Here is a 12,644-nt window from a genome sequence, read left to right on the forward strand (position 1 = left end):
CCGTAGTATATCAGCCTCTTTTTTTCCCAAACATATCAGAGTTAACTAGTTGTTTATTTGGTTGCCACACATTTATCATGCTAAATTGTTCTGCTTCCATCCGTTTTTAACAAATAACTTTGTTTATTTTTAAGTTTATGTTTGATCTCGTTTGAAAGTAGTTATATGATTATAGGGCTCCCATCATTTCGCCTTTTGGAAGAAAAAAACGAAAACATGTTTTTGCTAATGAAAAATAATTTATAAATAAAACTTTTATATACATGTCCATAGCGACTCAAAAATAAAAGTTGTAAAATAAACCACGGTAAAAAACCATAAAGTCGAGTCAAAATTAAGTTTAAAAATTCAAAGTTTGGCTTAAGCAGTTGTAAATGGGAAACGATGGGAGCCTAGAAATTTTGTTACAATTTGGTTTGTTCTTTAAGCATGACCTATATTTTATATTTTTGGATACATGTTTTTGATGGGATGAATGATTAAACATATTGTGGGTCATACAGAATTAAGGATTTGTACGCATTTATATAGAATGAGGGGTTTCAAATATAAAGATAGCAAAATGTGTAGTACTACTGCTTAGGATATAGAGAGGCCTAGTAGTCTACGGCGGGTTCCGTAGTACTAGTTAGACACGGTTGGTTATGATATGATATATGTTGAGATTATATGTTATCTAATATCTATCTCTTGTAACTCTATTCCTTGATATATAGGTAAAGGGGATGAGCGTCCCTTGAGGGAAGATTCATACAAATTTACGAATATTCATATTTTTTTATTTTAGCCAATCAATAAACAAGGCTAACATCTCGTTACTAAGAGCATGATATTACCTCATATTTGAGGACTTGAATCTGGGTAACCCATATCTTATGCACACAATTTTGTTTGACACCTCCTATATTTACTATTGATCTAGAACATCGATACATGTGATAAAAATGTTAATATTGTCATATGTTAAAATCCATAAGTGTACCATTTACTCTTTGCATCATTCTCCCATTTCAATTCTCACCTTGACTACTATGTGACTAAAGTCCTATCTTAGGCAATGTTTGAGATAGGAGTGGATCCAGCATGAGTGTCAGAGGCGGAGACACCCTATCTTTAGAAGAGATGTGGGGGGAGGGGTTATCTTTAGGGTTGTAAAAAGAAAAAAAATGACATATTTGCAAACGAAAAATAATTTACGAATAAAATATTTATACAAGTGTTCATAGCGATTTAAAAGCTAAAGCTAGAAAATAAACTCCAACGAATAAATATAAAAATCAACTCTAAATTTAAAATTAAAAGTTTAAAAATTGAGTTATAAGCATAACTAAAAGCCAAAAGATGGGAGTGCTATAGAGGAAAAAGAGCACGCTAGAGGATGAAGAAGGCAATGAGCCCCCTTCCTCCTCTTGGCTAAATCTGCCATTGTTTGAGATGACGTGCTGATGAGATACAACGTAAAACGTAAAACAAGTTTTGAACATATAAAACACACAACTACTCAAAAAAAAGCACCAAGTTGGTTCAATATTTGTTTTACAGATTATTTTTCTACCCACGGTGACTTTTTTAAATTCTTAAAGTAATTTATGTTATACTGCTACTTCACACTAGAATTACCAAAATTGCCATACTTACATACTGTACGTCTCTCTCTTTTTTTTTGCTTATGCTTATTCTTATAAGCCAAAATTTGAATTCACAACCTTAAATTTGGAGTTGATTATGACGTTTTTCACCGTAGTTTATTTTTTAGCCTTGAATTTTAGATCGCTAAGAATACGTATATAAAATTTTTATTTATATTTTTTTTAAATATGCTCTTTGGCTTTTTTCCATGAAAAGCCAAACAATTACCCCTGTAATGTTGGCAGTTGTAATACAATTTGGCATCAGTCAAAAACATAAGGCACATGTAGCAGACTCCTGATGTAACATAACTTAACATTAAAGAGGTAATCGTTGACCTTAATATATTCCTTTTGAAAATATACTCATATGTAAGTAATATTCACCGGTTCTAGTGTTTTAATCCTTCTGGATTGAGTCATATGGCGATGATTTCACCATTACACCATTGGTGCTTCTTCTACCCTACCAATTTTTTTTTCAAGTTTGAACAAAAAATTAGTAGGTAAGCAAAATGCCTCTTATATTTAAACACAACTTATGATTTTTCTTTACTGAAAGGCATCGAAAGGAAAAACGAGAATTGCATGTTGGGAAAAGCTAGAGCACGGGGTACCGTCGGGACATTATACCCTCGTGTGTGGTATGTTGGCACTAGTGCGCATGCAAGGCATATAAAAAACTAAGGGGACTGCTATACTACGACATCATATTCTAAAATAGGATGATACAAATAGTTCTAATAAGTATATGATGATCCTAAAGGTATCAGGTGATACCTGTTATATACCAACCAATACTTGTTGGTAGTAGACCTGATAACTAAAGAGAATATGTTGATATTCACTACTAGGATGATTGGAGCTAGCAACAGCCATATGAAACTTATATCCACATAATTACATGGTGAACTCATACAAAAAGCGCATATTTAAAACAAAGACACGCATATTTAGAAGCAGGAGGAGACATTAGTGTGAGATATTGAAGGAGACACATAAGAGAACATGAGGATATGCATGTGTGGCTTTGTAGGACGTCCCATTGCATGAGCGTGTTGTTAACCTATGATGCTCGGTCAATGAGAGTGATGCCATGCTATTGGTGGAACTGGACATCATTCTTTAGCATTCTTGAAAACTAATTACTATAATACTTAATTACTTAAATTCCATCTACCTATATACACATTATGCACATATTAACACACTTTCGAATTTAGTTAGAACATAGATTTGGTGCTAGTCTCTGATGTATATACACTGTCTATATGACACATTTGTTTACACCCATTCTCCATCTATTTTATACCATAAGATGTTTTTACTATGTCTGGATTCATCTATTGATATATATATATTGTTTATAAATACATATGTATATATTTATTAACATCCATATAAATCTAGACTACTAGAAAATTTTATATTCTAAAATGAAGGTGGTAATACACAATAAATTTGTTTTTAAAAACAAATGCATGTGCCCATATTTTGGCTTATCGTAGAAATAAACGAAAAATATATTTGCAAACGAAAAATAATTTGAGAATAAAACTTATATATATATATACAAATATATCGATTTAAAACCAAGAGTAAAAAGTAAATTACAAGAAAACAAAACCTCAAAATCAATGAAAATTTATATTTTTGACTTAACTCACAGTAAGCAAAAAGAGGAGGACGACATTATTTTCGCCGGAAGCCATCGAAGACTCAGCTGTCGCCAGCGGAAGTTCAAAACAGTGAACGCCTCCCAAGACGAAATTTCGCAGTTGGACTTGAGAAAACCCAAAACGGCAAAAGCAACGAAAAAACGAGGGGACACACACAAAAAAGAACTCTAAATCCAGCGACGCAATAACAAGAAAAAAAAACTAAGAAAAAAAAAGAGAAAGCGCACGCCCCTCAGAGCTGTAGCGGCAGCGGCCACCCCTTCCTTCCCATTCCTCGGAGAGTGGAGGTCTAGAGCAGAGGAGCACCGAATCCAAGGTCGAGGCGAAGAAGGGAAAATCGCACGAATAAAAATTCAAAAAAAAGGGGAGGAAAGAAAAAAAAAAAGAAGGAAAACCTGAATCCCCTTGCGGCTCGTGCTTCTCCTCCTCCCCCTCCCCCTCCCCCTCCCCGAGGCAAATCCTTCCTTCCTTCCTTCCTTCTCCCCCTCGCGATCCTCACGCGCCTTCCTTTCTCTAGGGGAGGCGGCCGGCGAGATCTGCCCGCGCCGCGCGCCTGCCCGCGCTGTGGTGAGGTGAGCCCGTCCCCGACCCGATCTCGCGCGGTTTCCTGCCAATTCGGGGCGGGCGAGGGTGACCCTGTGTTGTTGTTGTTGTTGTTAGGGTTTTGTCGCGTGATGGCGTCGTCGGGGAAGATGGAGGGGCCGTCGGCGCCGGCGCTGCGGCGGGACCCGTACGAGGTGCTCTCCGTGCCCAGGGACTCCTCCGACCAGGAGATCAAGTCCGCCTACCGCAAGCTCGCGCTCAAGTTCGTGCTCTCCTACCCTGTCCTGCTCATGCTGCTGCTGCTGGTGCTTCGATTCCGCTATGCAGATTGCAGAATGTGAACATGATGCTAGTTTAGTTGAATGTGTTCTCAGGCTTCATTGTTCATTGGCATAATTGTTTGGGTCAGCTGCAACACGTTAGCGCGTCAGCTGTGGTGTCACTCAGAATCACATCAACTTTTCCTATTCAGCTATTGACAATTAGCAGAATTTTTACGTCGACGTGGAAATTGCTAATAATGTGTCGAAAGCATTGTAAAAAATGGACCATAGATACACATTATGAGTAGCCATATTTTTCCAATGCAGTGTGAATAATGGTGTTTTATGTGCTGAATGTAATATATATCTTTATTCTGAAAGAAGGATATGTTGCAAATAGCATTCTAGTTGTATTTGAATTGAGCACATTCATTTTTTGGATTAAATTTGTGAAGAAGCATTGGATGCATGGTTCAAGAAGGTGCTAGTCACTAGTCAGGCGGCTGAGTGGTGCCTAGGCTCATGCCTAGGTCAGACCAACCAGTCAAATCCAAGAAACTATTAAGCATATTGCATAAAAAAGTTGACTATATAGCACTAAAATAGCAACAAAAAACCACCCAAGGTAGTTGAGTCACCTAATCCACCATCTAATGCCTAATTGTGGTGGCTAACTGACACCTAGAGCCTAATGGACACCTAAGTGGTGCCTAGCACCGACATTTAGAACAGTAATTGGATGAGAGCAAAAAAATCTTAGACCTGCATTCCTTTCTGTAGTTAATTTTTTTTTGTTAGATTAGATGCTATTCAGTAGATTGTGTACATGGGATTAGAAATTGTTTCTTCATATAAGGTTGGATCAGCATGCTCTATACGAGGAAATTCCATGTCAATGAGTTTTTCCTTTTTTGCATAACTTGCAATGTATACACTTTTAAGTACTGTTTGATGACCACATGATTCTTCTGAGTTATTATTTCTCTCTATTAATGGCACCTTTAATATGTCATTTCAAATACTGTCATCCCATTACACCCCTGTTTGAAGTATAGTTAGGTCTGTCATGTACTTACCTGTGTGATGTATTGATGTGCTTAGCAGCAATCTACTCATTCCTGCATCTGCAGTGTTTCCTATACTCATAGTTCCTGTTATAATTGATAGGTATCACCCTGACAAGAACGCTAGTAACCCCGAAGCATCAGAGCTCTTCAAAGAGGTTGCATATTCATATAGTATCTTGTCAGATCCTGAGAAACGGAGGCAATATGATACTGCTGGTTTTGAGGTGCTATTCTCATGTTGACTCTACCTGTTTTGCTTTTACTCCATGGTTCTGCATTCTTCCACCTTTTCTGATAAATAAGGAGAGGTCTGGCTGTGCTAAAGGACTAGCATCTGAACTATGAAGGTGATGTTTGGTGATGCTGCACTGACATGTATCATAAGTTTGCTATGTATTTATTAGACCTCGGGATAACTGACAAGTGTTTGAGATGCTTATTAGTTATATCCAATCCTTTTTTTTGGTTGCAACTAATAGAAGAAGATTATCTAAGGTAGCTAGCGTTGAAGAGAAAGAGGTAATCTCTGGAAGCAGTTTAAGATACGATGAAAATTAGGTCAGCTAGTTTGATTTCAGTGTCATGTAGAAAGAGGCAATCCCTGGAAACTACTTAAGAAGCAATGGAGAACCGGTATCCTCTAAACAATTGCAAATATTGGAAGCATTTCTACATTTCCTTAAGATGATAATTGTGCCAAGTAGCTGAGAGCCTCAGCTTATCCTTAAAAAAATTTAAACTCAGTGGCATGATTATATTAAATTCTTTTGGCACCTCTGTATTATTTGGACATAAGTTAAGATGTCTTTGCGAAGTTTCACATAGTTAGCAGAAGATCTGTTGGCTTCTAATCTAACTATCTGTTGTAATATTTTGTTAGGCATTGGAGAATGAAGGAATGGACATGGAGATTGACTTATCTAATCTTGGAACTGTGAACACAATGTTTGCTGCACTTTTCAGGTGATTGTAGTATCTGTATGAATTGTATTGTAGAGACAATCGAGGATTCCTAATTGCCTCTAATTTTCTTACATATATACCATTTAGTAAGCTGGGTGTTCCAATCAAGACCACAGTATCTCCTAATGTTCTTGAAGAAGCTATGAGTGGAACAGTTACAGTGAGACCACTTCCAGTTGGATCATCAGCAACGGGAAAGGTTCTGTCATTGCCAGTTTTGTGCTCTTGTTTATAATGGGATGAATACCACATATGTATATTTTTTATAGGTTGACAAGCAATGCGCTCATTTTTTTGGTGTAACAATAAGTGAAGAACAAGCCCAGTCAGGCATTGTGGTCAGAGTCACCTCAGCCGCACAAAGTAAATTTAAGGTATGAAGTTGATTCTTCCTAAAGTTTCTCTGGAACTGAAGCTTTTCTGTTTTGCATCTCTTCTGAATTTTGGGGTATTATTTAATCCCTTCTTTTGCCAAATATTTCTCTACAGCTTCTTTTCTTCGAACAAGAAATTAATGGAGGTTATGGACTAGCTCTGCAGGTACTTTCAGCCATGCAGCTTTGTGTAATTGCATAACTGATGTGTCCTGTTGTTTTCTCATTATTTGTCAACGAGATGCCATGCGACCATGTATTACCACATGCTAGAATCCTCCTGTGGTTGCTTTTATGATTGTATCAATGGTGGAAGGAGTCCTGAAAAATACTTTAAGAGAAATTGAAATTGTAATCACCAGCACCAGTCTAATTTTCAAGAGAATCTCAAATAGTAGATTGGCTAAAGCAAATGTGACCAGTACCTGTCATCACCAAAGCACTCCTGACATCCTGTCATTAACTGACTAACGAGAGCTAGGCACATCCTTTTGCATTCTGTAGATACTCATTAGTATTAGTTCATATCTACCTGACACTTTACTCTTGACATATTGAACAATGTGACACTCTACATTTTGGTGAACAATAATGCTTTCTGTTGCACCCGTAGCCTCCATGAATAAACCAAACATCTTTGTCACCTTAAATGATCTTTGTCACCTTAAATGATAAGAAATGCAACCTTATCTTTCCATAAATGAACCAAGCATTTTGCCATGAAAAAGACAAGCACCTTAGCCATCCATATAAAAACTCAATACAGATCATACAGTCAAGTGAAGGCACTTGAGAAACTCCGGCTAGGAGTTGTGCTTCTGTCAGGTGTTTATGCTTTCGCTCATAGCAATCTGCATTAAATTTGAAACTTTTGCCAGTTAACAAATGACTTTTGCAGAGATTAAAAAGTCAGAGTAATTATTTTATAAACCTCTTGGATGCTAATGCAAATATGGTTGTACAATCCCTGTTTTAGAATTATTAATAATGTAATTATTTATCCCATTGTAGAATGGGGAATCATGCACAGAGGATCTGCAACAATAATGCACTATTTCTCACTGTGACATTTACTGTTTGAATTAGCTGTCTGCTGTTGCACCTACCTAGACTACTTTGACCATCAACAATTTCTTAGTTTGAAACCAAAAGAAATGGTTTGCGCAGATTTTCCTTAAAAAAATACTTCATAATATCATAAACTCATTAGATTTTATAACCTTATTTTAGTATAAAGTTGATGGCCAAAGTCTCAAAAGTTTAACTAAATCTTATCCTAAACGCCATTTTCTTATAACTGGAGGGAGGATTTGTCATGTAGAGCAGGTTTATGCACCCTGATTACAAGTGGCTTCCCAACATATTCTGTTTGGTTTTACTCCCATTATAGGGGCTATGGCTATACATCTACAACTCTAATCCTATTGCTTACTAGTTTGCAAGATGGAGCGTAGACATGTCAAGACTAAAGGGTTATACCAAACAATTAGTTGTTATGTGGACTTGCTGTCAGGGAAGGAGGGAAGTGACTTGAGGGGGATTGGGAAGCCAATGGCGTTACAAGGTTTGATGGTGATGGCTCAAACTCATCGAGTGCTCGAGCCCACCCTTATCACTAAGAGGGACACCGTCGATGGATCTCTTTGGAGGAGGATAGGAGGCGATGGCATCGAGCGCTGGAGCCTGGAGGACAGGGGTGCTGCCAATGGATCCAGAATCATTGGATCTATTTCTGAGGTTGCGGCCCCCGGGATAGGAGACGTGTGCCACTGATGGGTCCACTAGATGAGAGGTCCTATGTTGAGCGTTGGAGGCTGTTGCTGCGCTGGAGGCTGCAACCGTCATCACATCAGTAGTAGGCTATTTACTAACCCCCAAACAGTAGCGTGGTTACTGCACGGTGACTGTTGAAAGCCATGACAAATTCATATTCCAAATTTTGAATCCAAAATTTTGAACTCAGTGCAGTAAAACACGGTATCCTGCGTTTACCATGTTGTAACCTGCGGTAACCCTGCTGGAACACGCGGTAACCACAACATATTGAAGCTGAAAATAAAAATTGTGGGAAAAAAAGTAAAACATAGTAAATAATTATAGAAATTGTAAAAAAGAATGAGAATATCTCTAGAAAAATAATGTAATAATGCATAAATTTTTTGGCAGTATGTCCTGTATTTTTTACATTTAAACAAAGTAGGAATCATATCCCAATTCATCTTTTTTTTAGTTTTTTGTTCCAATTTTGGTGGAAATCCAAAATATGAACAAGCCTTGTTCACCAGATAGGAACAGAAATTAGGTACTAGTAGGATTTTTTTGAATTTTTTCCAACATTTTTTTTTCAAATTTTAATTAAAACAACTTCATCAAACCCTATCGGTGGTTATCCTTACCATGCCCCCATGGTAACCGCACGGTAACCACTGCTGACAGCTAGAGTAGGACTGCGCGGCGGTTGTTGAGGAGGGAGGAAGACGAATTAGAATTTATGGTTTTGGACATTTTGTACTCAGTTTATGCCTGTTTACGGCTGTATATACTAATTTATGCTTATGTAAAGTTCAATATTTTTGGCCTTCTCCAAATTTAATCTCATAACATTTGTGCAGTAAGTTACCAATGCATGCTGTACATAACTATCTGCAAATGAGGATAAGAGCTATCCAATGCTTACATAACTATCTGCAAATGAGGATAAGATCTATCCAATGCTGTACATGTGAAAATAACTATCTATCCAATGCTGTACATATGAAAATAACTATCTGCCAAATTCATCCAATGTGTACATGTTTTTTCTAGCAGTCTCCATGTTTTCATCCGTATCTTGCTGCCAACAACTTGTTTATTAACTCTGGTCACAAAAGATTGTTGTTCTATAATGCATAAGGTCAATACAAGTTAATTTGAACTATAATTATTATTTAGAACATAGGTTTTAGGCATATGAAAATGATGTTGTCAAGTTTGTCATAACAAAAACTTTAATGTTATACTTGTGCAACATTTTATTTTCATTCATGCAAAAAAGGAGGTCAAACTTATGTCTTGTTGAGTGTGAAAAGTAAGAAGTAACCTACTTTTGTGGCTGGAGGAGGTAGTACAAATGTATGCTGTTTGGTTAACAATGTTCTTTTTTTTTTGATAACCTGCTATGAATATGATCTTAATATTTTACTTTATATGCAATTTTTTTCTTTATGCATTTTGCATATGTTTTCAGTATAGCAGATAAAAAAATAGAATCTAGTTTATAGTTTAATAATCTCCAGTTATTTTCTCACCTCTAGGAAGATAGTCAAAAGACTGGCAAGGTGACATCTGCAGGCATGTATTTCTTGCATTTTCAAGTGTATCGTATGGATTCCACAGTCAATGCGGTATGTATGTTCTGTTTTATAGCTTTAGTTTTTATGCCCTTTGGGACATATGTGATGTGAGGCTTTTCTGCTTCCTACTACAGTTGGCAATGGCGAAGGATCCTGAGGCTGCATTCTTTAAAAGGTTGGAAGGTCTCCAACCATGCGAAGTGTCGGCTCTCAAACCTGGAACTCATATATTTGCTGTATACGGTCTGCAAACTTACTTTATCTGTTCATATGGTTGACATGCCTCTGTTCTGATCCATCCTAACTGTGATGTTCAGGTGACAATTTTTTCAAGCCAGCTAGCTATACAATTGAAGCAATGTGTGCAAAGAGTTATGAAGATACAACACAGAGGCTAAAGGAAATAGAGTCTAAAATTCTAGAGAAGAGAAATGATCTGCGCCAATTTGAAACCGAGTACAGAAAAGTCAGTCACTATGTCTTTTTGATACATAACACGTTAATTGTATATTTATGTTTTCCTTTTCATTTGGAGAGAGCTTTGATCGGGTTAAAATGGCATGCAGGCTTTAGCACGGTTTAAAGAAGTGACCGACAGATATACCCAAGAAAAAGAAGCGGTATGCACATCTTATCTTCTGAATGCCTTTTTCTGCTTTCACAAACTGATAGAGAAAAGAAAAAGGCATCATATATTTTTGCCATCTTGTTGTAGAGTGTAACTTAAGGGCGAAAGTGATGTTTTTTAGACTACTTCACACCTACTTTTTTTGTAGTGAGCACTGCTTGTATTAACTGGCATAGTAGCATTTTGACTATGTAGATACCTCTTTGTTCATCTAGACAGAGGGTTTCAGGCTAGCTCTCAAATAATGTCTCTAAATTCTTACATGTCCACATTTTGTTGATGTCGATCTTGCACAGTCAAGCTTTTCTTACCTAGGAAATAAGTCGAAATAGAATATGATTTGAAATGTGCCTCTGGAAGGCACTTTGAAAAGCTATCTCATCAGTGTGTTAGAACTTGCTACAGAAATGTGTTATAACTCGTAGCCTTGGTGTTTTTAACAGTTGTGTATTCTCTTTCTTATAAGCACTTATCTTTTGTTCTATGAGTCTTGCAGTCTGAATGTTGACACTGAATTCTGTGAATCCATGTACTTTTATCGTTGCATTATAACTTTTCAAAAGCTTGGCTCCATGTGTTCAAGTTCCTGTGAGTAATGAGTTGAATATTTGCTGCTAACATTTGATTGCCAACACTGATGTTTGGTTATATGAACATTGACGCCCACACAAATTGAAATTATTTATAATTAGGTCTTCACAGTGGATTCACATGGTTGGTGCATCCATTTATAGTGAATGCAACAGAAATGCTGTTCTTAAGTGTTGTCTTGTTAAATTATTTTATCTGTTAACGTGTGGTTGCTCCTGAACATTCACTTACTGTAGTAGCTGTTAGTAGTTAGTCTCCCCATTTCATATTATAAGATGTTTTGGCACTACCTACATTTTTTCATGAATTAGTGGATATGCTTTATATATGTGTCCAAATTCAGTAGCATCCATATGAATCTAGGAAGTGCCAAAATGTCTTATAATATGAAATGCAGTTGATATATCATACTCCCTCCATATTTGTGCGCCTGGCGCTCTCCTCTATCTTCTGATGTCCTTAACCAAATAATTGAATGTGTGGCGTGTTCACTTTTGGACATGAAGTTTGATCAATCGTCTTATTCAATTCTATTTTTAATCTTTTATTTAATTCTTTTTGGAAGCATTATTTATTTTATTGTGACCTGTTTTATCCCTAAAAGTACTTTAACCACAATATATATTTTTGGATACTTGTACTATTTTGTTTGAATAAAACAAATGGTCAAAGGCCGAGTCTAAAAGTCAAAACACCATACATTAAAGCATGCAGGTATTACATAGTAGAGCAGTACTGTACAAATTTGAAACCAAATGACATCAATTTTATTCTTCGCATCGTCAAAAAGTTGTACCTGCCAATATGACAAAATTCGTGTCATACTCTTTTCGTAGACTGAACCCTGATGAACGCAAATGACATGCTTTCTTCATTACTTTTGCTGGTAATGTTGCATTATTGCTAAAAGAGTTGTAATGCCTGTAGGTTGATGACATGCTAAGAGAAAGGGATGACATCCATTGCTCTTTCACAACCGAACGAACTATTGTGAACTCTGTTGGAGCTGGTAGCAGTAGTAGATACCCCGCTGAAAGTCCCGAGAATGGTAATGTAGATGGTAAAGATAAATCAGGTAAAAAGAAGTGGTTCAATTTGAATCTCAATAGATCTGACAAGAAAGCCTGAGTAATCTTTCATCAAAGTGCGTCCACTGTTGTACATTTCAGAAGCCCTATTGTATTTGTGCGTTGTGATCTATACCGTTACCAATTCTTGGGAGTTTTGTAGCGTTAGCAGTTTTGGATACATCATGAAAGCCATGTATTATCCTTCTTTAAATTCCATGTTCCCGTCTTCCATTTCTTCCATAATCTCGTCTTCCTCGTGCACTTTTACCTTCGTTACAATCAAGAAATGAAATTGCAAGGGAATACGCACTGGTGTTGAAAGTGGGGACTCGAGTAGGTTCTCCGTTGTAATGGTTGATTAGAGCAAGGTTAATAATAATATAGCCAACAAGCTAGCTATAAGACTTCTTGTAGTCTTCTTATGGCACACTCATATAATGGTTAACTCTTCATCTTTAATGCAGGATCTACATATTTTACATGGTGTCTTGGGTCTTATGCCAGCT

The 12,644-nt window shown here is 36.8% G+C and overlaps 1 protein-coding gene across 1 annotated transcript; it reads left to right on the plus strand.

Annotated features, from left to right (window-relative positions):
- The first annotated feature begins 3,561 nt into the window (after positions 1-3,561).
- LOC102715062 (chaperone protein dnaJ 15) lies at positions 3,562-12,378 on the plus strand. The gene is made up of 12 exons (XM_006644160.3): positions 3,562-3,879; positions 3,968-4,112; positions 5,281-5,404; positions 6,061-6,143; positions 6,231-6,342; positions 6,413-6,517; positions 6,633-6,683; positions 9,811-9,900; positions 9,984-10,092; positions 10,167-10,315; positions 10,416-10,469; positions 11,996-12,378. The coding sequence occupies exons 2-12, from the start codon at positions 3,982-3,984 to the stop codon at positions 12,194-12,196; spliced, it is 1,209 nt and encodes a 402-aa protein (XP_006644223.1). The 5' UTR covers positions 3,562-3,879; positions 3,968-3,981; the 3' UTR covers positions 12,197-12,378.
- The last annotated feature ends 266 nt before the right edge of the window (positions 12,379-12,644 follow it).

Source organism: Oryza brachyantha, chromosome 1, assembly GCF_000231095.2.
Source record: "Oryza brachyantha chromosome 1, ObraRS2, whole genome shotgun sequence".
NCBI lineage: Eukaryota > Viridiplantae > Streptophyta > Magnoliopsida > Poales > Poaceae > Oryza > Oryza brachyantha.

Bases quoted from the DNA above. Each gene is read 5' to 3' on its own strand.
- LOC102715062 (XM_006644160.3), top strand. From the start codon at position 3,982: ATGGCGTCGTCGGGGAAGATGGAGGGGCCGTCGGCGCCGGCGCTGCGG. The intron at 6,144-6,230 runs GTGATTGTAGTA...TATACCATTTAG, and splicing joins ATGTTTGCTGCACTTTTCAG to TAAGCTGGGTGTTCCAATCA. The intron at 6,518-6,632 runs GTATGAAGTTGA...ATTTCTCTACAG, and splicing joins CCGCACAAAGTAAATTTAAG to CTTCTTTTCTTCGAACAAGA.